The sequence below is a fragment of the Solea senegalensis genome, linkage group LG1 (assembly GCF_019176455.1).
Source record: "Solea senegalensis isolate Sse05_10M linkage group LG1, IFAPA_SoseM_1, whole genome shotgun sequence".
Lineage (NCBI taxonomy): Eukaryota > Metazoa > Chordata > Actinopteri > Pleuronectiformes > Soleidae > Solea > Solea senegalensis.
Genome location: NC_058021.1, coordinates 10502362 through 10528402, shown reverse-complemented (window position 1 = coordinate 10528402; position 26041 = coordinate 10502362). Strand labels below are relative to the sequence as shown.

The following is a 26041-nucleotide window of genomic DNA, read 5'->3' as shown; positions in this document are numbered from 1 at the left end:
GTCAAGTTAGGACACTGAGCTGAGATAACCTCTACTCAACACCTCATTACCTCACCACTTTGAGTGGCGTGTGAATAATATTGTCATAATGCTGCCTTTATTTGTAGAGTGGACGTTTTTTATCTGACAAAAGTATCCTCTTGAGTAACGGACACAAAAAATACTCTTTTTGTCAAACTTAGTGGTAAAATTGTGCAATTATTATGAGTATTTCTAAAAGTCAAAACAGAAGCACGTAATTACCTAGATATGACTTCCAATGCATTTTACTGTTGCTTTACTGATAATTTTGAATAATAATTACTAGAACAGTATTAATGGGTAAGCAATAACCTATATATTTGTTTAAGCTTTAGCTCTTTCAGTTGTATGCATATTCTAATGTACATTTTAATGAAAATACATGGTGTGGAAAATGTAAGTAGTGTTCAAAAACAGTACTTTAAAACATGACAAAACCAGGTTAGGATTCAAATCTCTGGACCAATATGAGGAATAATGGACATACAGTGGGTTTAAATTAAAATAAATTTGTAACACAGACCTGGGATTCAGCAGATTAAGATCTGAACATGAGTCAAGACAGTGGGGTTTGTTGTTCCAGCTGTGCAGAGCTGTGGCCACTGTCAATGAAGCTGTTTGCTCATTTTTAATTTTAATTGCTCCCTCAGTAGCATGCTCGCCTTATTAAAATTTAGTGCCTGTGGTTTCCTGCAACCAATATCTTCATATGCTGTCTCTTCCAATTTTACAGGGACTGAAGTTTGATGAATGAGCCCCAAAAGGGGTTTATCTACAGAAACCGTGCTGGATCTGAACTCATTTCCTCATGTGGCCTCCAAAGAAACTGAATTTATTTATATTTTAATAACACATAAATGTAATATATTTTCAGAAATGAGCACTGACACTGGTGAAGAGTTCTCATATTGGAAAAAAAGAGCCACACATCTGGCTCTGATGAGCTAATGGTGAACACAGGCAAGGCTGATCACTGACGTATGGTGCTATTCAGGACATGAAATTGCTGCAATTATTCAGAAATACATCCGGAAGATGAGTTATTCTGGTCAGATTTGTGGACGTTTTAGAGATGCAGCCATGCAGTGTGTACAGTATACCATACTACAGTATATTTATAGACTGCTTGCACAATGGCACTTGTATGCATGTGTCTCTTTAGACCTCTTTTGTGACTAAAAGAACCAAACACTTAGACCAAGGCCTATTAGATGAAATAGACCATTAAAATTTCATCCAGTGATCATTAAAAACTCATCCAGGATCTAAGTAACTCATAATAAGACACTTGGCTCAAATAGACACCAAAATGAAGAGCGCTGTATAAGGTCTGTGTCTGTGACACAGTGTGTCTGGATTGTAAACATTTAAAAAGCTCATAATTGTATGAGCACACTAGTGCTCTATATGATCTAAAATCACAAGGATTTAAGGCAGAATCTGAATTATTTAGGGGTGTTGTCTTTACTGGAAGGCAAAATTAGTTTTTCTGTGTGTATTTGAGGAAAAGGCACTTAAGTTTGATTGGACATGAGTATGAAAACGATATTATTCTAAAATACACATATACCTGTGTTATACCTACAAAATTAATTTAATCCGGTGTATAGGAGCAGTGGTTGGTGGGATTCTTTAGGTGGGGGGTTTTGACCATGGTAATAACAATGGTAATAAAGTGCTAATAGCAGTAATATCATGTTATAATATCCAGGTAATCAGAATCAGGTTTATTGCAAAGTAAAGCTTTCATAATACAAGGAATTTGTTTTGGCTGAGCATAAAAACAGTATAAATATTAGAGGAAAATAAACTGAATAAAATTAACATCATAAATAAGCCATTATATACAATATAGACAATATATGGATATAAAATAGAAACCCAATCTGTAATAGCGATAATAGCTTGGTATTGAGAAATGACCCTCATGTGTTTATCAAAATTGATAATTACCATTTTATACATGATACAGTTGAAATGAATCCTCCCTTATATCCCACAAACATTATCCATTGTTATTAGCAAGCTTTTATTCTGGAAATAAGCGTTTGAGTGATTACCATAGAAATAAGATGGTTACAAATGTATTACTCTATCGTATTGTAAATGTTAACGAAATGAAATATATGTATCTTAAGCTTGAATTCTAACACCCAGTTATAAACCTGTTGCTCTGTGGTTACTTGTGAAAATAGCTTTAGAGTTAGATAATGTGTTTAACTCAGTCTGTGGAAAATCTTATTAATCCTCCACTGACTTGAAAAAATGCCACTGGCTTACGAAACAGTAAGAAATGAGCCTGCTGTAATGTGTACGTGTCATAGCCTGGGCCTCGTGACGGAAGGATTTTCCTCCACTAAACTTTTACCCCTTTTACCTTTGCCCTAGAAACTATGCAGGCGCGAAGTCTCGCGATAATTTACGCCGTACAAATATACCCGCTGAAGTCTCCCACTCAATAGCTGACATCTGACTGAGAAGAAACACATTACTGAGTAAGTGCTGCTTCATAACCAGAACGACAACTATCATTTAATTAATTGAAACATTTTTTGTCACTTTTATTTACGGGAAATCGAGTATCCTGTGTTTGTGTTGTATTGTATTGTAACGCGGGAGTTGAACTTTCAGGTTATCTTCTCTCTCTGTGTTTTGTATTGAGCAGACATGGTAGCCGCTGACGTCATCTCCAATCAGGTGAGTCTTTGAAGTATTTGTACTTACTATTATATGTACTAATGTGTAAACGTGAAGTCAGAGGTGGTTACTCACAGGTGGAAACATAACTCGCATTTGATGACATTTTACTGATGTTGAGGTCAAATTAGTAGTAGTAAGAATAGCTCATTTGAAAGGGAGAGGTTGATGGTTAGGATAAGAGAGTTAACATATCTAGGGAAAACCATTCAAGTAGAGCTGCAACCACTAATATTGACAATAATAATGTAAATGTGAATATGTGAATGTGGTTTATTTGCTCTTTACAACAAATAAAATGTGACATTTGAGAACATCATAATTTTGATGTTTGGGAAACAATGATCAACATTTTCGGAACCAAACAACTTATCAAAAAATAAGTGACGGATTTATTGATTATGTAAATTTCATACACCAACAAATCTAAACCCGCTGATGGTCGGTCTCTCTCTCACACACAAACACGTCATTACAGAAGCCAGTGGTACGATCATCAAGCTCGAGACAGAATGTCAGGGTCGATGTATTTGATCTTCAGGTCAAGGTGCAACCTATTATGCGAATCCTTCAACCACACATCAAATGTGAAAGGTTTTTCAGATTACCAGAGTTGTAATATTAGTTTTACTGGCTAAAAATGCAGGGGAAAAGAATGACCTGGGCATAACCTTCATAACTTAACCACCCAGAATAGGGCAGTTTAAGTGGAAGAGGGGAATTCCAGTAGCTGATCCAAAAGAGTTTGCAGTCATCAACATTAAATAATAAATAATGAAATAATGTCCCTTGATCTGTTCAACATTTGATGCAGAGAAAAACATACTTTAGTAAGAGTAAAATTACTTTAAAAGCAGACCATCGCAGGGTCAACTCACAGAGACAAACAATTATTCACTCGCACATTCACACCTACAGGTCAATTTAGAGTGTCCAGTTAACCTCTGCATGTTTTGAGACTGAGAGGAAACTGGAGAACCCAGAGAAAACATGTTATCCAGAGCAAAGAAATTAAGAAAATATTCACATTTAAGAAGCTTAAACAATAGGAAATCTTTTTTAATCATGAAAAAAGCTTCAAACCGATTAATCGATGATCAAAATAGTTGTCGATTCATTTAGTAATTGATTATTAATCGATGAATTGTTTCTGCTCTAGTATAAATTGAATTTGGCAGCCTAGTTTTGAACACCTCTGGTCAAAATAACATTATAGCATAAGTAAACGTTTGATTTTAATGTATACACCTTTATGCTTTTCTCAGAATCTGAATTTGCATTAGTGGTTTGTTTATCTCCTGCAATAAAGGAGTAGTTGTTTAGAGCCAACTGAGGTATGCAACAAACAGCCCTTATCCCTATTTAGGGATTAACCAGTCAATAACCGTTTGTTTAATAGCTTTAAAGTTTCTCTTAACTGCAAAATGTTAACACTATGGTTTTCATATCATATATTTTCTACATTAACTCTTTGTGTTGTCTTCCAGAATGTGGTGGAGAGGGTGACCAGCCTCCCCCTGGTCAGCTCCACCTACGGCCTGGTGTCCAGCATGTACTGCAGCACCAAAGACACCCACCCGTACATCAGGAGTGTGTGTGAGGCAGCGGAGCACGGGGTCCGCACCATCACCTCTGTGGCCCTCACCACTGCCTCGCCCATCATGGACAAGCTGGAACCTCAGAGTAAGACATTTCATTAAAAAAAAAATTAAAAATAACAGTAATAACACGCCTTGAATACTGTGTCGACGTGGTTTCAAAATGTATTAAATGTCAAAACAAAACCTATGAAACTAAAGTGAAAGCATGAGGACAGTCGTGTGTGGACTATCTGAGTCACACAGGAAGTTCAAGTTGGGCGGTGGCCTGTGACTCATCGTGATCTTTCACCCAGATTCTCCTGTTCACTCATCACACTAAAGCAAACCACATAAACTTCATTAGCCTAGTCCATTTGTTTCCAAGTATATTTTAAAGCAGTCATTCCCAGAAAACTCAGGTCAGGACCCACAGAAGGATCATGGCAGAGTTTTTATTTGGGTCGACTAATAACTTTTTTTCCAGCCTTTTACTTTAAATTTGATCATCAATAATATCTAGAGATGAGTCAATGCGATACTTGGCATCATCATCGGTTTAATGCCGGTCAGAATCACTGGATCGGATTAGGGATGCATGATATTGGACTTCCAGCCAATTTTCTTTCTTTTTTGATCCAAAGAAACATATTTTTTTATTTGATCAGATAAATTTATGATATGCTTCCTTGTTGTCAACAGTTGCCATTGCCAACGACCTGGCCTGTAAAGGTCTGGACAAGATTGAGAAAACCTTGCCGATTCTTCACCATCCCTCCGACCAGGTATGTCTCTGGATTGCCAGACTGAATTGCACAATGTCCTAAATCACAGTTTTATGTTGGCCAATCTCCTGAGGGTTCATCCAAAATGACCCATGTTTCTCAATAGCCGTCCACTTGCTCAATAGCCGTCCACTTGCTCAATCATTATGGTGACATGAAATTTGTCCATGCCTCTTTTCCCCACCCAAGATCGTCTCCAGTGCCAAGGACGTGGTAAACACGGCTAAAGACGTTGTGACAGGCACCGTGTTCAGTGCCAAGGACACTGTGACCAGCGTTGTGGAAAAGACCCGAGGCGTGGTGCAAGATGGGGTGGAGAAGACCAGGACAGTAGTGACTGGGAGTGTCAGCACAGTGCTGGAGAGCAGGGTGGTCCGGCTGGTCAGCAGTGGAGTGGACACAGCTCTCAGTACGTCTGAGAGCCTGGTGGAGCAGTACCTGCCTCTGAGGGAGGAGGAGCTGGGTGAGTGGGGCACAAACACAAATTAACTCCTGACCCCACGTCATAGGTGTGGTTTATGCTTGGGAAAAGGGAACTTGGCTTGTAAACCGAAGATTGCCGGGGGTACCTCTGAGCAAAGTACCCAATCACTATTGATTAGGTCAACTGGACATTCTCAGCCACATCTGAGTGCTGATCCTAAGCCTGGATAAATGGGAGGGTTGCATCAGGAAGGGCATAAAAAAAAAATGCAGATTACTAAAAAAGCAGGTGATCCATTATGGTGACGCCAAGAGAGCAAGAGGCCAAAAGAAAACAATAATTATTTACAACTTAAACTAACACAAAACTGCAACAAGTACTTTATTTCCTATCCTATTAAAACATTCAGCAACAGCCACAAGATACCACACAACTTATAAGTTCTAAAAAGATTATCAGAATTATTTCTGCATTCTATAAACCAGGATATACTACAACAGAGGCTATTGAAATGAAGCATGTTTATCTGCAACACGCTGTACAAGCAGTAGCTGGATTATGTTGTCAAGAATGTTTTTGCTCTAGTTTTGGGGAAAACAGGGCTCCTTTATGCTTTTCTGAGAATCTGAATTGGCATTAGTGGTTTGTTTATCTCCAACACTAAAGGAGCTGTTGTTTAGAGCCAACTGTGGCATGCAAAAGCTCATAAACAACCCTTATTCCTTTTTAGGGATTAACCAGTGAATAAGTGTTTATTTAATGGCTTTAAAGCTACTTTTAACTGCAAAATGTTACACTACAGTGCTTTATATCATATTTTTACTGGTTTCCATGGCTGAAAGGCTCACTGACCGGCTGACATTTCTTCAAAATTTAAGACGACACATTTCTCAGGTACCTTTTAGCATTTCCCTCTCTTATGACAGAGCTGGAGGCAAGGACCGTGAAAGGATTCGATAAGGGGGAGCTGAGCTACTATGTTCGACTGGGCTCCCTTTCCACCAAGCTGAGGAAGCGAGCGTACACCAGCGCTGTGGCCAAAATCCAAGACAGCAAGCAACGCAGCATGGATTTCATCTCGCAGATAAACTCCACAGTTGACATGGTGATTCTTCCCCTTAAATTAAACATTACACCCAGTCACTGGCTTAAATGTTGTGGCTCTGTGGTGAATATCTGAAACTGGTTTTAACATGAATGATTTCAATACTTGTATATTTCAGTCACTAACTTTCCACATCTTCAGAGCCTGAGTCAGAAAAGCACAGATCTGCCACTTTTGTACAAGCAGTTACCAGTTTAATTTTTATTTTCTTTGGGATAAGCTGACAAATCAGAGAACCTGTTTCAATGTCAAAAAAACACTCAAATAGTCAATTCATTGTTGCAGCTGTAGTGATTTCCAATTACACATACTGTACTATGACTTTTTTGCGTGATTTTGGACGACATACTATACTATGACTTTTTTGAGTGATTTTTAACGACATACTATACTATGACTTTTTTGAGTGATTTTGGACGACATACTATATACTATGACTTTTTTGTCTCATTTTGGACGATATACTAACCTGTGACTTTTTCGTCAAAATTTGGACGACATACTAACCTATGACTTTTTTGTCAACATACTATAGTATGAAGTCATACTATAGTATGACTTATTGTACATTTTGGACGTCATACCAAACTATAACTTTTTTTGTCTCATATTGGACGACATACCTCGGTATGACTATTTTTTGTAATGTAAATCATCATTAACATTTGGTTTTATTAAGTTGTGAGTTAGCATTTTCCGTTAGAACGACAGTTTTGTTGAGCTGAGTAAGCCTTGCGTGTCGTTACGTCTGAACAGCAAGAAATTACATAATCAAGATGTAAAAACTAAACGGGTGGAGCGTGACTGCACTCATGGCTGTGCTCCCGACTCTCACTGTGAGGAGTAATTAACTGACACAAATAAAGCTATGCACACAGTGTCAACAGATTGCAGTGCACACACACACATCCACACCTCGTCTGCCTGAAGCTGCACTGGCCTCTCCCTCTATAGCTTTAATTAATCACAGGTGGATTGTAACACTGGTCCGATGGGGATCCTGGTCACGTCAATCTGTTCGAGCACACCTCCCACTGTGGTTACAATTGATATAAGGTTATGAAATTCAACATTTCCACGAGTTTTCTTGGTGGAACAGATGGGAGGTCGAATTGTGGTTAAGTCAGCAGATATACAGTAGGTCAACACTGTAGGACACATGGGATTCATGGCAGCTGGTGAATCTTGTGTTTTCTTATATCTGGTTAGAGACTGATCAAGGTGGAAAGGTGGAAACAAGAAACATGACGCTGTCCAAATGTGTCCTTTATCAGCAAAATAACAATACTAATAAATAAAACCTCCTATTTTTTCCAAGATAAAGATAGAGGCAACTATCCAAACAAGTAATGAGCTTCAGGGCATAGAGTGCAGTACCATAATGTACTGTTGTTGCTGCATGCACTACACAAAAGCCTTTCTATATGTAGCCTGAAGCACAGCTTGATTCTTATTGCTGTCATATAGTAGGATGATGTGCCACCAAGAACACACTGTAACCAGAGAAATCACTCAGAACAAACCTGTAACAAGGCTGCTCAGTTTTCCTCAGTGTAAATAGTACACTAATCTATTTTTAAGGATCACAATTTAAAAAAAGAAAAAGAAAACTTGAATCAGGATATAGACCACAAGCAAAATTTAGTGTCTTTGCTGGGCCATCCCTTATATCCCTGGAAATGTCTCCTCACAAGCAAACAAACACAACATTTTTAAAAGCATGACGCAAAAAAACAATATAATAGTCAGTAATACAGCTGTTATTTATTTATTTCTTGGGCCCCCCAGAAAATTCATGCAAATTGTCCTTTACATTTTGAGTTATGATGTTCATAACCTTAATCTGGTGGAAGTAATCTAAAGTACAGGATAAAGCAAAGACCAGCACTGCCTCTAAGGCTTTTTTTTCTGTAGGTGCATCCAACCAAGTCACTGATCAGGAAGCAAAACTGGGACATTTCCAGCGTTACACTCTGTCCACAGTCTTTGATGTAAACTGCCGTTCATATTTTTTTTTAAAAAGCTGCAGAATGTTGGTAATGAACGACTGAGAGATCAACAAAGACATACATGAATTTACAGTTGTGTTCCCAGTGAGACTTAAAGAGGATGGAGTGGACTTTGAAGGAGGTTAGTTAGTGTGAGCATGTCCCCGGTCATTCATCACATGAGACAGCTGTGAGATGAGGTCCCACATATATATCGGCCCCGTGTGTGAATCTACAGACGTGTTATTGAAAGCCTGATCTATCATCCCTATACTGCAAAATCCATAGGTTTATCAAACCAAAGTCTACGGTCAGATCCATGGACATCTATCAGAGCATGTTCAAGTTAGAAAACAGAGAAAACACACACACCGGGTGGAGAGGTGGATGAAGTAAAACATAAAACAGAGCTTTTTATTTTACAGATGCATAAATTGATCGTTTGTGAACATATTTTCTTTTTGGTAAACAAGAGGAAAGTATGACTGTTGACTGATAAATGTAATGTTTAAATCTCAAGGAAAATGCACATGGGCCATGAGGCACTGAAGGTGAAGGTCATAAAATCAATAAATTATTTATTTCAGTGATTAAACATGAAATGTTCTTAACATTTTTAGAGTTATTTGGATTATTATGAGCAATTGCATGATGGTTTACAGGAGACTTATATACATTTAAACTGTTTATAGATACGTAGATTCCCTCCTTGTCTGCCCTGAGACACAAACAGAAGACATCAAGGAGAAGAACTTCATGTTTCATGTGTTCTCACAAGTGTCACAATGATTAGCTGTTGTGATGGTTGTTAATCACAGCTGTGATATAGGTTTTGAAGGGCCACTTACAATGTTCAGAATTTATGGCTGCAATTATGAAACTGAACCTGCTGAATACCAGTCTAGCCCAATCTGAATAATTATTACACCTTTTCTTTATTCTGTAGCAGAAAAACAATCATAAGCATCAGCAAATGCATTAACTCCTGTAAACCCAAGTCTTACAGTTTATTTTTGCCTTATTCTAATATAACAATACACACTATAGTGGTCACAATCATCCAGTGATGTGCCTTGAAGATTAGACCCAACAAATCTGTAAAGAAAACTAGTTTGATGACCAAAAATATCTATACTGCAACGTTTACAGCCTACATTTGTTCAGACCTGCCACATGTCATGAAATAACACAACCACAAGAATTAGAGTCAACAATGGTGTGACCATCAAAGATGTTCATTAAAGCTCTGGACGTAACCAAAACACATTGATTAATCACAATGTGGTCAAACTACAGTGGCCTGCAAGGAGAAACCCACAGAAAACAGTCGACACAACAGTGACATCAAGTTTCTTATTCACTAATGTTCATGAAAAGTCACACACACGACATTAAACCAAACAGTCCGGTAAGACAAACAGCTGAAATGTGCATCATAAGACGGCAAATTCATTCACAAACAATGACATGGTCCCAACCCGAGCTCACAGAGGCGCTCATCTGATTTCATATACAGTTCTTACAAAATGGCAAGAGCTCATCAATATGTGGAGAAAGGACATTTCTTCTTCATACAATGCTCGTAGCAGAACCACAAACAGTGTTTCAATATGTATACAGACCCAAACCAGGGATGTGTTTTCTGCAGTGACTGATGCCTGGAGCTATAGTACATGTGACAGGATTGACCCAGACTATCGTTACATCCTACATCATCTTCATTTTGGAATGTTTTGGGTTTTTTTTGTATTAATTTCTGAGCTCTGGGCAATATGGCCAAAAGTATTACCACAATAAAATATGCCAAATTAGACAATATCAATAATCATCATGACAAATAATGGATGGTTTAAGATTGATTGAAAAGGGAGAAAACAAAGACTTCAACAGTTACACTTTTGCTTAACGTCATATCAGACTGTGATAATACTTTTTCTTATTGCCCAGCGTTTGTTTGAACCAAGCAACAGTCATCACAGCATCTTATCTTAAAATAAAAGATAATTTATCTTTATAAAAGGAGATGTCAACCGTTTTCTCCTCATCAGCCTCTTAATAGTTCATATACCGTTTTACTTTTCAGTGATTGCAGGCGGTTTAGAAAGACATGAACCAGGAATTGTTTGAAAAACATCCAGTTCTGTTTGTGCTATGGTGGTTTAGTATTACCATGAAGTTAACAGAAATGTTTAAATGAAAGCATTTCATCCATATTATGGGGTCAAACTCAAAGGCATCTTTCATTTAACAATTCTTGTCTTCTAGGTGCAATTTCCTTTCAAGTGTCATACCTCAAGTACATAAACACACAAGTCTCATGCTTAACCCAAGGTAACTATTACATTTAGGAAGCTTCCTTTAGATCCACATCCATTATGCAAACATTTCCCAAGCTGGGTCGACTCCTTGTGACAAGTAAACCAGTCTACATTAATAAAATTAGTGAAGTGCCCCATTAACTTGAAGCATGGGACATGTTTGTGTTGATGAATGAGGTATTTCATGTCGTCTCCCTCAGGAAAGTTGTTGAACCGAGGCGTAACTCCTGGTTTTGGCATCAAATGTGTGAGGATGTTGCATCACCTCTTTTCTTCACAAGCATCTTAAACAAAGACTGTTATGAATGGATTGTACCATCATATGACGCAACCGCTGAGGCTCCTCCTTTAGCCCGATGACGAAAATGGTTCCAGCCACTCAAATATGAATGTAGAATTGTTTTTAAATAGTGTGTGACTCAAATACTGAGCTAACTCGTGCAAGAGCCGACACAAACATGTTGCCGTATTTGTGTGCATGTGAGCGTGCATTTTCTATTGATGTATCTTATATCGGTAGCTTATCTCCTCGTTCAGGAATATTTTTGCACCTTACAGTGGGTAACTACATACACTGGGTGCAGTAATAGTCTCTGACACAACACGGCAGCATTTTCTGCCCTCAGGTGTTAAATGTACAAATATATGAGTCAGTATGTCTAGGTAGTCCAGGCACATTCTTGTATTCTCTGCCCTTGCTCTCAGTTCACGTGTCCCAGGTGGACCTTTTCACCTGCGTTCCTCCTCCTAGAGGACTTGCTCAGTGCTAGAGGCCGAGATGTCCAGGAGTCTCCAGGCTGCGTTGGGGTTCAGCTCCTCTTGGTCACGACACAACGCCCAAACATGCATCATCCTCATCACCTTATCCTGTGGAGGGAGCAAGGAGAGCAGAGGGTCAAACCAGAGGAGGTGATATGGCGGACTCTGGTGTTAAAGGTTCAGACAGTGTGGGGGGTTTTATTGGCAGAAACTAGTGATGTGGCGTTCCGTATCGAGGCTTCGAAGCGTGTGCCGAGTAAGGGAGGGGGCGTTTCCGCGATGCGCGTATCGAGGCTTGCTTCATTTAGGGGAGGAGCCAAAAATGATGACGTCCGAAGCCTCGCTGCCCGGCTGTACCACGTGATTGTTGAGAGTTTGGATAGAGTTTGGAGAGTTTGGATACTAGAGTTTTGATAGCATTTATATAGTTTGGAGAGTTTAGGGAGAGAGAGAGAGAGTGAGGAGAGTAGGACAGGTGATATAGGATGGAGCCAGCGAGGCTCATCATTGTCCAAGTTACACAAGCATAATCTGTGCCCTTTTCCGAGTTCCACAAGCACTTTCACTGTCCTCTGCCTGATTACGGCCATGCCATTTTCAGAAAAACAACACAACCTGCCATATTATGATATTACCATTTTGGGAAGATTTAAACACACAGAATACATTCAAAAAATGTATTAAACATACATGAACAGAAATGATTTGGTCATACATTTTTTGTAATTCATAGTCATTTCTAACAGACACAAAAATTCAATGCATCACACATTATGTGGTTCAGATACAGCTGCCTGTGATTATACACTTGGCCAGTAGGTGGTTTCGTGTGCACATGAAGCTTCAAGAAATGAACCCTTTCTCGAATCAACTGGCTCAATTGGTTCAATGCCTCATGAGGCTTCATCTCACCATCACTCGCAGAAACTGTATAAACTCCCCCTATGTATGTTTCTATAAGTGTGTGGTTACTTACTAAAATAAACAAGTACAACATGCTTGCTTTCTTTCTGTCTTCACTATTTAGGCATTCAATAACTGACGAGAGTCAAAGCTGACCATGCGAGAAGTGCATCTCATAAGTGAGCCGTGTGGCTACATATGGAAATAGACCACGCATCAATGTTTCAAATGATAGCACCTCCCATTCCTGTTTCAAAATAAGAGTACTCCTGCATCATTGTTTTACTGTAAAATGTGTGCCGGACCGATGGATAGCATCATACCGAGACGTCTTGGTATTACGCTCAGTACAGAGGAATATTCAGAGTATTGAGAGTTTGTTTTATGATTCTTCAAAGGCAAAATATGAAAAACATATCAGAACATCACATAACAGCAAAAAACACTCAAAAACAGCTGCATCAGTCAGTGCATTTACCTGCATGTTAAAAGTCAGATTTTTCTCAATTTCATGTAAACACCTTAGTCCGACTAATAGAATCTCAGTCGGACTAACATACCTCGGTAATGTGATTCATAGTCTGATTCCTCCTGCATGTATACGCTTAGTCGGACTGGAGTCGGGACTGTGCATGCACCAAAATGTCCTTGACGTATGAATTTCAGTACCGTTGCCAGAAATCATACAGCGGCGGAATCAGACGTGTACGACCAATAAATCGATTTTCTCCTCCGTATGTATACTCTGCAAGTGGTCCAATTTCCTGTCTTTGTCAGACTATGGCCTTAGCTCCAATAAGCTGTGCATGTAAATGTATTTACTGACACCAGATCTCTGCTGCAGCTGTAACACACTGTACATGTACCCACTGTGAACCCAGCCTTACAACAAGCCAGACTTGAAACCTGTGAAATTTGGATTAATACAGGTGGACGTGAAAGAACCACATGTAACCTGATCTAATTTCAGCCTTTAATATCTGCAACATCAAATGATAAGATGACTGACCGGATCTCCCTCCACGACGTCTCCTTTGGGGCTGCGGATCACCATGACGACCTGAGCCTGGAAGGTGATGATCAGCACTGGACCCTGGTCCATTATCTTACCCATCGCCAACTATAAGACAAGAGATGAGGAACAAAAATACAAATGAGAAGAACACACATAACAAGGGTTATCATCAGTGCAATGACAGGTGAATGGAAAGGAAAATGAGGCGTTTTTTAGACAGTGTGTGTCTACAGTGTGTGATGATTAGTGTACAAAGTATAAAAACACTTACATCAATGTTGTCAATGTCCAGGATTTTGGACTGGAAGAGCAGCCCAAGCGCTCTGGCCTGTTGGATGGGGTGAGCCAGCTGACTGTATGTCTGAGCAAAAAGAAGATCTGGCATGAAAAATGACTCATACACATAGTTTTATAAAAATCTGACACAGAAGATGACATATTAGCTCTTTGTGAGCGTTGCCATTCATAAAAATATGTGATAAACCCTCTTGGTAAACATAAACTGAAAAAGAGAGACACCATTCATTTAGATACAACTAAAAGAGAGGATATTTATTACTTACAGCTTCATAGCACCAATCCTTTAGTACATCCAGCTCCCCACGGATCATGGCCTGCAAAGGGGACAATGACACAACATTATAGGGTTTGTATTTCATGTTTTTAACAGAGTAACTTATAGTTTGGTCAGAGCAGAAGGCATTTCTCAACAGTGACAGATGGAGAGAAGTCTTGTCTTCAGCCAAAATCACAACTAATTTTAATTCCATTAAATCACATATTATTATTCACTTTTAATGATATGTACCACTGGCAAAAACACAGATTTCTTGCTTCATCATCATTATTATTATTATTATTATTATTATATTTCTGCTCCAGACTTTTCTTTAGTGAAGTGAAAAAGCAAGTGATACACAGAGGGAGAGCAGCAACTGTGACAGAGTCCGTTTACCTCCAGAATGTTAGGGATGATGTCTTTCTCACACTGTTTCAGAAACGAGTCTTTGTCAAAGTTGGGGTCTGCTTTCACGATCTCTGTCAGCACCTCAGACATTTCTGTCTTGGAGAACAGACCACCTGGAAAAACAAACAAAGCTTCAGGAACTTTTCTAATTCTTCTTAATTCTGTAGCCAATTCCTGTCACTGAGTTTCAAATCTTACAGAGATTTTAGTTAAACCTTTGGTATATTCAATACCTTTACTGTCAACTATGTCATGCAAAACTTAATAATGGCCAGGACATTCTCATCTTAAATTATGACAATATCAAGTTGCAAAATTAACAAGAGAGAGGCATTACCTAGGAAACCAGTGACACTGTCAGTTACAGCTCTGGATGCTCTAATAAGAGCATTGTCACTTTCATCATATTTCATCTTCATTTCAAAGAATCCTGCAGAAAACAGAGAGGGAAGAATAAAGTGAGCATACACATAATTACATTTATTAAATACCATATACTAGATTCTTTGTAGTGGAGTATGATTGTTCCCAGGACGACAGTGCTGTATATGGTATACTAGTATACATCTACTGCAAAGCACCTAGTGCCACCTGCTGTCTCTAAAAGAAATTACACAGGGTGATTTATTGTGAAACACTAGTTCCACTAAACAAATAAATTTGAGGTTTATTTCTTACTGTTAAAAACAACATTGGTGTCCTTGAAGTCCTTCCACTGTTGATACCACTTTGAATCTTTGTGGAGAACCACACCCATAGCCTCCCTGTATCACACAAACAGACGTTATTAGAGATGTTTGATGCCACGATGTATTGGCGTGATATATGTTTCAACTCACTCGTTGGCCTCAAACACTCTGGAGTCACTGTCTCCTGCTTTAGAGGAAAAATCACTTCTTTTTCTGAGCTGAGGGGGAGCTCTGTACGGTCCTGCATCGCCAACGTCTATCTCCTTCTTCATGGTTTCCACACCCTACAGAGAGGACATCCACACATTTGTAATGTTACGAGTATCCAGTTATTCAGACTATTATTCAGATCTGAGCTTTGCACTACATATTCAGTTTAGTTCAGAAGTTAAAAATTTGATTGATAAAAACTTTCATTGATAAAGATTTTTTGATGATGACATCAGCTGCTGCCATCAGAGACATCCTACATTTTGAGTATCCTACATATAGATTATTGCAAATGCAGTACATACAAAAACTACGGAAGAGGATTAGGGCCAGATGTGAAAAAAATCCAAGAATTCAGGCTGTTTTTATTTTACATGTGGCCCTAATCCTCTTCCATACAAAACACAGGACTGAATGAGGATGTTGAAATAAGAGGCTTTAGCATTAGTGCTGCAACACATCAGCTTAGTCCTCTTTTTTTTTTAAACATCTAACCTGTGAGATGGCCCTGAATGCAGAGGTCTTGCCCAGTTTCTCTCCACCTTTGGAGACACTTTCAGCAGAGTGCATGGCCGTCTTGGCTGCCTCTTCCACACCTTCCTTGATCTTCTTCCCGATGTCGGTGCGAGTCACCTCCTCGAGACCCTGTGGTCACAAAGACAAGAGTCAATCATAAATAACTTCATTGATGGAATATCACCACAGGAAAAGCAGCTATTTACGTGAAAGCACAACAATTTTCTACTACTTGACCATGTAACACTTGAAAGTATATATTCATTTTGTACCATACATTGTAGATTTTTACACATCCATGGTGTAAGTGCATTTATAGATAAAGAGGGGGTGATGTTAACTTACTTCTTTGACAGTTTCTGACAGGGAGCCAAACGTCTTCTTAAAAACCTCTGAAGTCTTCACTGTCTCAGCTTCAATAGTTTTCTTATGAAACAAAACAAAATCAAGAATGTAAAGCAAATATAATTTCTTACAAAACTATTTCAATGTTAAATACAATATGAAACACATTGACACGTAAATCTACATACAAATTTCCTGCGGGCCTGTTGCAGAGCATCAGACTCTTCGAGTCTCTTGGCTTCATCTCTGAACTTCTTTATGTTCTCCTTCATCTCCTGATTCTTACTGAACTCCTGACGAAGGTTGTCCACAAACTCCCCCAGAAAACCTTTCCGTCCTGAGGCATATCGCATCTGACAGGACAAGCAGAAGGTTTCAGCTGGAGTTCATTAAAATAAATAATAAAGTCACAGAAAGGACTGATCTTTCTGTGGACAAAAGTGTTAAAGGTAAATGGGAGTTATTGGTTTGTACCTGCACTGCTGCAGCAGGGCTCTGATGTAACCTGTACACATCTTCTTTCCAACGTGAGGACACCAGAGAGCGGGAGCAGAAGGTCAGGGCACGTCTGCCGACCAGCTGCAATGAAGACAAAGTCACTGTGACAAATATCAGCATAGAAGTGGGCGGACAATCAATGAAAAAATGGTAAATGATCTACTAATAAACCACATCCGTACATTAATAAAGATCTAAGACAGGAAGGTCCACAGCAAGTCAGAGACATTGGTCACATCCATATTTTATATGTATGTGTGTGTATATATATATATATATATATATATATATATATATATATATATATATATATATATATATATATATATATATATATATACACACACACACACACACATATAAATAAATAAATAAATAAATAAATAATGCAACACATCTGTATGGAAGCATCTAATATTTGTGACGCTTCTCAATTCATATGGTCAAGTTGTATACTTGTATATAATGTATGTACATTATATTCACATAGCGCTATTCACAACAAAGTGCATAAAATATAAATTCAATAAAAAGACAGGAACACAAGTGAGTCTTTACAATGTCAGCAGATCTAATGACAGAAGGAAGAACATTCCATAGTCTGGGGACAGTAGAAGCAAAAGCTTCTACTTTTTTTAGGCAGATGGGTTTTGACAATTCTGTCTGATCTGCCAGGGACAACAGATGTATCGTAGCCTTATGGCTAATTGTGGCATATTTTTCATAGTTATGTTCATCAATATACATTGTCCCTTTTAAATAAATACATTTCAAATTCAACCCTAAAAGTCATAGGTAGCAGAGTAGAGGGGTGTGTCTACACATGCACCTGTATTGTTACTGCTATCTCTGATGATCACATCACCTACTTTGATAAGAGTGACCATGTACTCAAACATTACACCAAAGCCCCTCCCCCTCAGGTCCGTTTGGCCTGAGGTCCACAAAGTGCCTTGAAACGCCCCTGATAAGTACAGTACGTCCATAAACAGCCTCATTGAAGTAACAGGATGTAGTATTCGTACTGTCTGAGGCTCTAATATGATGCGTCACTTCTCTCATAACTGAACCATCACAAAACAGTTAAGAAACCAGTCACACCTGGTGTCCGTGGTCCGTGTTCTAAAGTCGAAAACACGGAGTGTAAAAGCTCGAATGTAATATTTACGCAATAGGGTTTTGCAAACAAACCTGAAAGAAAACGTTAGTAGCAGGCTTTCTTTTTTCTTTTTCTTTTTAGCTCGAAACGAATCGTCTGATGAAACCGGGCCTTTACTAAAGGACACCTGGCTCTCTATTTATCCGCTTTAAATACAAACACCACACAAAAAACACCTCCACATAGCTGGAGGAGAGAGGCAACAAAGTCCTGTGTGCGTTTCATTCACTCATAGTGTGAGACACGCGAGCTGAGATGAAGGACGTGGGTCACAGTCTCACCTCGTAACACCGACACACGGAGGCTGCCATCTTGATCCTGACGAGGAGCACAGAGCTCAGCTGCACGTGCTTCCTGTCTGCAGCAGCTGAACTGCCGCCTGACCAATAGGAGCAGAGCTGGGCGGAGGGGGCGGGGCCTGCTGTCAGCACGACTTTCAAATGGGGAAAAAAAATTAGTGATTTAATGATAATGACAGGAAACCAACTAATTAAACTAAACTAGTGATACATATTAATGCGCACAATTCCTGCTCTGGCTTCTTCACTGAAAAGTTATTTTATTTATATTATGTATATATACATATATGTATATGTATATATGTATATATGTTTATATATATATATATATAACCCTATGATGTAATTCATAGGGTTAAATATCATAAAAAGATTTAACTGCAATGAAAGGAAACGTTTTTATTATCATCTTTATCACACACACACACACACACGCACGCATAGCCCTTAACAAATGTATTAAACCACCTGTCATAAAAACGGGAAAACAAATATTTGAGAAATCTTTCAAAAATGTTATTGTTATATGGCAAAATAACAAACTGAATTCACCTTTTTATAACCACATTTTAGCCAGCTCACTGGGCTTTGAGAAATAATTCAGTCATAACATTCAACCACTAAAACTATTTTTTTTTGTTCAGGAATGCAAGTAAATAACTATAATTTGACATCTTAATCAAGAGATAATACTGTGCTTTAATATTTGTTCAGCTTTGTTGGTGAAACTGTAAAATTGAAACTGAATGGATAACAATAATAATTTTATTTTAGCATTAAAAATAAAAAAAACTATATATGTGTGTTTGTGTGTAAATTGGAGGACACATGTCTAATTAATATATACATATATAATGGATGGATGGATATATATATATATACAATGTACGTAAATGCACAGTATGTGTGTGTGTGTATTGGTGTGTAATGGAGGACACGCGTTTAATTAATGCTAACATTTACATACAAATGAGAAGTGAACCTTTTTCTTGCCATTAAGAAGAGCATCAGTGTGTCAGTGTGAAGGCCTCGGCTGGATGAATGGTAGTTGTCTGGTGGCATGCATGACAGTAAAGCGTGCCCCCTGGTGGCCGGTATGCGCGGTGCAGGGACTCCTCCCCTCCCTCTGCAGAGTTGCGAGCTCTCCCTCTCTGCGGCCAGCTCGCCCTGACAGCAGCCAACACTGGCGCAGAGTCTCCGCACAAACATTTCAACCTTATATATTTTTTTGGGGTCCATCATTCACAGCCGAACTTTCTACACATCCTCTTCAGGAGAGCAGCGTTGGAGCGGCCTCGTCTAGAATGGGGAACCGAGACGATGAATACGATTTCTTGTTCAAAGGTAAAAAAAAAAAAGAGAGAGAGAGAGAGAGAAAAAAAGAAAAGATGACTGCATTCCCCTCTTTTACACAGTCTCACATCGACAAACCTTTGCTCTGTAAATGCCTATAAATGTACTGTTGTGCCTCGGTCTCTGACCACATGTGTGCTTTTTCTCTTTATTTTATCAGCCACTAGGCAGGATGATAGTCGGTTGGTGTTATTATATTATTATTGTTGTTATTAATACAACATGATGCTGTCAATGTTTAGAGGCACAGGGTACAGCTACACCCTGTCTGTGCTCAGGCTTTTATTGTTATTCTTTTTCAACTACCATCAGCTCGCGTTTGTTAGACTGATCTGTTTACTGTTTTATTTTTATAGACATTTGGTTGTTTTTCACCTAATACTCTGATCTAAGGCCTGTTAGCCTCCACCTCTGCTGATCATTCTCAGAACACAGTGGCCCTCATCCTCCTGAGTCAGTACATAAATGTGTTGTGTTGTTATTATAAGTGAGCTTGACTGATGATGATTGATTCCTCACATCAGAGCTGGACCAAGACATTAGAGTGGCTGTTTAGGGCCAGTGTGGCCACAAAGTGGCCCCAAAGAGAACTTGATGTGTCTCAGAAGAGAGTGTTTAGTAAAATATCCCATTATGTCAAAACTGTAATCATATAAATGCTACTAGTTCAGTAAATTCATGCTTCTGTGCTGCCCTCAGTGTGTGAAGGATCAAACATGGACAATAGTCAAGTATTGGTGTCAAAACAACTTGTGCTTAGTATGAAGTATGAAGGTTTGGGCTGTGACTGAGAATGAAGAGGTATCAGACTCAGGTCCACGTTCATCCTACAGGCCCAGGATGTTAATGTGCCACAGGAGCTGATATCATGATCAAAGAAAGCTTTCTGAGTCCAAGATATCAGCTCCTGTGGCACATTAACATCCTGGGCCTGTAGGAGCCAGAAGACCATTTAGATGTAACAAAGTATCCTCTGTGGGATGAATAGGGCATCTGCCGGAGGCTCTCTCTCTCTCTCTCTCTCCCTCTCTCTCTCTCTCCCTCTCTCTCCCCGAGCCCTGCTCTGTGTACCCGGATGAAACAGGAAGGGCAAGGCAGCTTGAAACTGTCGATTCAGGTTTTGATGAAGCCTGTTATCAGCTTCCTGCAGCCCAGACCAGGGACAAAGTTCGGCTCTGTTTCCTTTAGTCCGAGGGGGAGAAAACAATTAAAAAAAAAAGAAAGACAAAGGCTGCACCTCTTCAGCCTGGTCCTGACACCAGCATAACCTCAGTCCAAGTGTAAGTAAATATGTGCATTTTATTTATATAGCACTTGTCACATGTAGAGAATCACAAAGTGAAAGTAAAACATATAATACTAAATACAGAACAATAATAACATTTTCCAATTTGCCCCCAAATCTGCATGTTTTAAAATGTCAGTGAAGAGACGCTAAAACGGTCAAGCTCTTTCTTATTAAATCAAGTAAGAAAGCCAGTTGTGGTGATCGAGACGGGAGGAAGTGCCATTCTGACTCAAGACATCTAAGTTTGGAAATGTTGAATGAATGAAAGTAACAGTTTGTAATGAACTGTTTTGAGTGATGTTTTAAACACATTCCTGGATCACAAACAATGCACAGATCCCTGAGGGAGGAGCCAATGTGCTGTTTGATCAGTGGGGAATGATTAAAGTTTTTGTCATGTCAGAATAAAGTAATAGTCACTTGGGAATGTTACTGTGGGATGCTACTGTAATCAAACAGTTGGTTCAGCAGGAAATACAATTTCCCTCATTCATTTGAGCAGCGCCACCGTGAGGAGACATGTAGTAGTGACACCAGGCGAGTGAAACTGGCAGGGACTGTTTACTTTAGAGCTCCTTAATTTGTTAATTAAAATATCCATATTTGCTCTGGCGTATTAATTATCTAATGCACGAGGAGGGACGACGATAAATCACCAAAACAATATTTTGACCCATCCCTAGTTTCTACTGTTGATGCTGAATAGTAGCTTTGCTGGTTTTCCACTCTGTAGTTAAAGTTCCAAAGTGTTGTATTTTCATTGTCTTAGATCAGATTGAGGCCATATTACATTATTACACCATGTTGTACAGACATTTTTACTTGTAAAAGGTATTGAGTTCATCCCAGATGTCCTTTAACTCAGTGGTTCTCAAATTAACTTGTATGAGGCAGTGGCTGAGAAAATACAGAGAACCTAGGCTTTAACTTTATGTTATTTGCTGTCGGTTTAGTCAGTATATAAAAATACACATTCATACCTATCCGTCGTGGTGGTAAATTCCTGTAACATCATGAGTTCCTGGGAAAGAGAGAGAGAAAAGAAATGTGATTTCATCGCTGCACTCTGTTGTGGTTATCAGCACTCTCGGGGCGTCTGCTGGGTCAGGCGTACCTCTTCATTTATGAAAGGTCAGGCTCAGACTGTAAAGATGCAGCAGGAGACGGGAGATGATGAAACCATTCCAACATATTCTTTTCTGTGAAAAGAAATGTATTAATAATAAGAACAGCCCTCCTCCTTACTTTATTATGTAACTGTTTTATAGTTTGCAGAGAGCCAAAACTAAAGTGCCCCTTTATTTAGTTGATAATCCTTTTGGCTTTAGATGATCTGCCCATTTTAACGTTTCGGAACAGTTACAGAGAATGTAATGTAATGTCATGAATATGCAGATTTTATGTTAGAGCCTTAGCTTTCAGGTAAAACCCAGGGGGAGGAAGATTATTGCCGACAGTCTCATATATTCACGTTATAGTGAATATAGTCTGTTGTTATATAATTATAACGTATGAGATAAAAAGTTGATATTAACATTATAAATAGATTATTTAAATAAAACATAATCTACTGAAAGCACCTTGTATCTGACATTTGTTATGTTAGTAGTGGTATGAGTCTTTTTATATCATCCCATAAATCATTTGACACACACACAAACAATAAGTCCCTAGGTTGCATTTTGGGACTTTATGCAATATCAACATTTTTTATCTCTCTCTCTATATATATAGTATATACACAGATATATACATATAGCCTATCCCCTTTCTCCCGCCCATCCTACAAAACAGGAGCCACACTGATTGTGTCATCTTTTCTTCTCTCCACAGTTGTGTTAATCGGAGATTCGGGTGTAGGGAAGAGCAACCTGCTCTCACGATTCACGCGGAATGAGTTCAACCTCGAGAGCAAGAGCACCATCGGGGTGGAGTTTGCCACGCGCAGCATTCAGGTGGACGGCAAGACGATAAAGGCCCAGATCTGGGATACGGCAGGACAGGAGCGCTACAGAGCCATCACCTCTGCGTGAGTCCTTGCGTGTGGAGCAGATAGTTCCGCCTGTCACCTAACACCCGTCTGTGTGAGGAAATGCTTCGGTACTGCAGTCACAGTTGACACTCTATACTGTAGTCTAGGTCACTTCAAATGTGGCCGATTTCCAGGCTGGGCTCTACAACAGACACTAACAGAGGGAGATGACACTTGTGATGAGACGTACCATAGTGCGAGGAATGTTTGAATCATTCCAAGGGCCTTGCAATGAACGGGGGTCCCCTTTGTTTTTATCATTATTGTTATCATTATAAAATTGTAATTAATCACAGTAAACTATTGAACCTTTGATTAATCAGGATTGAGGGAAAAAATAAATTATAATACAATTAGTTTATTAGAATGATGGTATCATACCTTTTTCACTAAACTGTAAGGCTATTATTTTCACCCCCCCTGAGCTAATAGAATGGTTCCGTCTCACGTGCTATATGCTTGAAGAACATAATAACACAAATTATACATTAGCTACATCATGAAGTTGGGGTATCAGAAAGAGAAGTGTGATAAGAATTGCTGGAGAGGAAGAAACAGGGGCAATAGTATCATTTTTTTTTAAGAAATATATGTGCAAACCTTCCTTTGTGCCTCACACTGTAGGTTAGTACCACCCGTAGTGCTGTCTGTCTTCCTGTAATTTACTTTGTAGGTGAAGAATTGGAAATGCGAGAGGGGGTCAAGGTCATATTCAGTGGTCAATGGTCACCGGTGGTAAGCAAGCTCCCTCTAGATGGACAAAAAAAAAAAAAAAAGTCAAATGAAATGTTAGAATAACTGTGTTTTTTTTCCTGTTACAAATAACATGAGCTGTTGCCACAGTTTCCCTGCTCTTGTTACAGGTACTACAGAGGGGCCGTGGGGGCACTCTTAGTCTATGACATAGCCAAACACTTGACCTATGAGAATGTGGAGCGCTGGCTGAAGGAGCTGAGGGACCACGCTGACAACAACATCGTCATCATGCTCGTTGGCAACAAGAGCGACCTGCGCCACCTCAGGGCCGTGCCCACAGACGAGGCCCGGGCCTTCGCAGGTACAAGAAGAGTTTGTTTGTTGATTTTGAGACTACTTGATGAAGTTTGCTGCTGTAACAACTTATGTCTATCAGAAGTCACTGTCACATTTCCAACATCTGAGATTCTTGCCAATTAGAAGAAGTCATCACATCACCCTTCACTGTTTTCTTTTCTGTGTTGCTGTTTTTCTAAAGGTTGTTAAAATAGTACTTGCCATGTGTCTACTCAGGACACTTTTTCCTGCTGATTTCTGTTCTGACCTTATTTGTGTTTGTAAAGTTTTGTTTGTAAATGCTTTACTCTGCAATAAATATCTGTTTTCTTTCTCACACCATAGAAAAAAACAATCTGTCATTCATAGAAACGTCAGCCTTGGACTCAACAAATGTTGAAGAAGCCTTCAAGAATATCCTAACAGGTAAGTTCATAAACAAAGGTATGTGACATCTAATGATTAGAGTGGAGAGTGAAAAAAAAGGATTTAATTTTAAAGGATTATACACAAACACAGTTATGGTTAGTATATTAAATGTCAGCAAACATATTACACACTGTGAACTCTTGTAACGGACATTCCAGCTCATACTGTATGTGTCTTTAAAGCAGCTTTGTTGTCAACACTGGTTTTCAGCAGCATTGGTGGCATTTATTTCATGGTTTTTATTTTGTATTGTACTCTCGTGCCAAGCACAAATGAAGTGCTGCTAAACCACATCAGCTAGTGTCATATGGTTAGGAAGCATGTGAAGGACTAACTGTTAATTTCTTTGTATTCCACTCTTTCACAAACAGAAATCTACCGGATCGTGTCGCAGAAACAGATCGCTGAGCGGTCTGCACACGATGAGTCCCCAGGAAACAACGTGGTGGACATCAGCGTGCCACCAACCACAGATGGCCAGAGGGGGAGCAAACTGCAGTGCTGTCAGAACCTGTAACCCATGGCAACAGTCTCTCCTTCCCTGGGTCGATTATTAATTGAAATCCACAGTATCACAATATCACGTGAATCTGCACTTTCTTTCTTTTTTAGATCAGCGGAGTCAGTTAAATTCTGTCATGCCATTTAAGATGAATCTTAATTTGATTTCAACTTGTAATCTGACCCAGGTACAGTCTGCTACATTCTAGTGCAAAAACAGGACTGATGGTACGTAGCTTACCAGAGTTACACATGTTAAGAGTAGCAAAATAGCTTTGCCTGTGACCTTGTAAGCCTGGACATCTCCCTGATAGATGGTTATTGCCACATGATGGAGGCCTGGGTTTGAATCCTGCTCGTTTTAGTCGTACTAGCGGTTCTGTTTTTGGACTCCCCTCCTCCTCCTCATTCAGTCATCATCTCAAAAGTGGTTGTGATGCTACTAAGCTTATTTCATTTTGTGTAAAATATTTGTATTTTTATTTTGATAGCTTGTCTGCTCACATACATTATATAAATGCCATGAAAATAAATTTTACAATATTATGGTTTTGTGGTCTTTTTCACTTTTGCAGCAGACTGTTGACGAGTCAGTGCACAGGTTTCATGTCATTATCTTTGCCTGGCCATGGTATGGCAGTTCTTAACCTCAGGGTGTGGCCTACTTAAAGAGACAGAGAATTGATCTGATTCCAATAAACGACATGTAATGTAATAAAGATTATCGGGAAAAAAAAAAGATGAAAAGTAGAAATCTACATCTGTTTTTTTTTACTATTCCATGATTTGCTAGATGTTTTAAATTTTTGTGTAAATGTCTTCATTAATATTTGCTTGAAATTAATGTTGTGAAAGGGGATCTGGAGATGAATCCATATTGGGTCACAGTGATATAATTTCTTTGAAACCTGGGTCCCTGTGTAAAACGTTCAGGAAACTCTAATCTGTTGGATAATTGATGTTTCAGCCAATTTGAGAATACACACTACAATCTACTGTACATACTGAATTATTTGTAAAGGAAACAAGCAGATTGAGAATACTGGATTAATCAACCATATTATATATATTATTTCATTAAGTTCTGCTATAACATATGACATTATGTACATCAAATTACTCTAGTGTTAA

The 26041-nt window shown here is 38.9% G+C and overlaps 3 protein-coding genes across 4 annotated transcripts; 2 read left to right on the top strand and 1 right to left on the bottom strand.

Moving 5' to 3' along the window:
* The first annotated feature begins 2483 nt into the window (after positions 1-2483).
* On the top strand, positions 2484-6864 carry LOC122776741 (perilipin-2-like). Of its 2 annotated transcripts, XM_044037421.1 has the most exons (6): positions 2484-2516; positions 2687-2718; positions 4206-4401; positions 4998-5080; positions 5270-5543; positions 6431-6863. In XM_044037421.1, exons 2-6 carry the CDS (start codon positions 2689-2691, stop codon positions 6682-6684), a joined length of 837 nt encoding a protein of 278 aa, XP_043893356.1. In that variant the 5' UTR covers positions 2484-2516; positions 2687-2688; the 3' UTR covers positions 6685-6863. The 2 variants fall into 2 exon arrangements, with proteins under 2 accessions (XP_043893356.1, XP_043893366.1); XM_044037431.1 differs by lacking the exon at positions 2484-2516 and having other exon boundaries at positions 2668-2718; positions 6431-6864.
* Positions 6865-8985: 2121 nt separating this feature from the next.
* LOC122779978 (mitochondrial import inner membrane translocase subunit TIM44-like) lies at positions 8986-18311 on the bottom strand. Its single transcript, XM_044042726.1, has 13 exons — positions 18258-18311; positions 16794-16898; positions 16508-16672; positions 16320-16400; positions 15954-16103; positions 15399-15532; positions 15238-15323; positions 14897-14989; positions 14548-14672; positions 14156-14206; positions 13864-13953; positions 13587-13697; positions 8986-11782 (listed from the first exon to the last, which is right to left on the bottom strand). Exons 1-13 carry the CDS (start codon positions 18285-18287, stop codon positions 11663-11665), a joined length of 1341 nt encoding a protein of 446 aa, XP_043898661.1. The 5' UTR covers positions 18288-18311; the 3' UTR covers positions 8986-11662.
* Positions 18312-19400: 1089 nt separating this feature from the next.
* Positions 19401-25456, top strand: LOC122773269 (ras-related protein Rab-11B). Its single transcript, XM_044031807.1, has 5 exons — positions 19401-19619; positions 22750-22945; positions 23812-24005; positions 24326-24406; positions 24781-25456. The coding sequence occupies exons 1-5, from the start codon at positions 19580-19582 to the stop codon at positions 24924-24926; spliced, it is 657 nt and encodes a 218-aa protein (XP_043887742.1). The 5' UTR covers positions 19401-19579; the 3' UTR covers positions 24927-25456.
* The last annotated feature ends 585 nt before the right edge of the window (positions 25457-26041 follow it).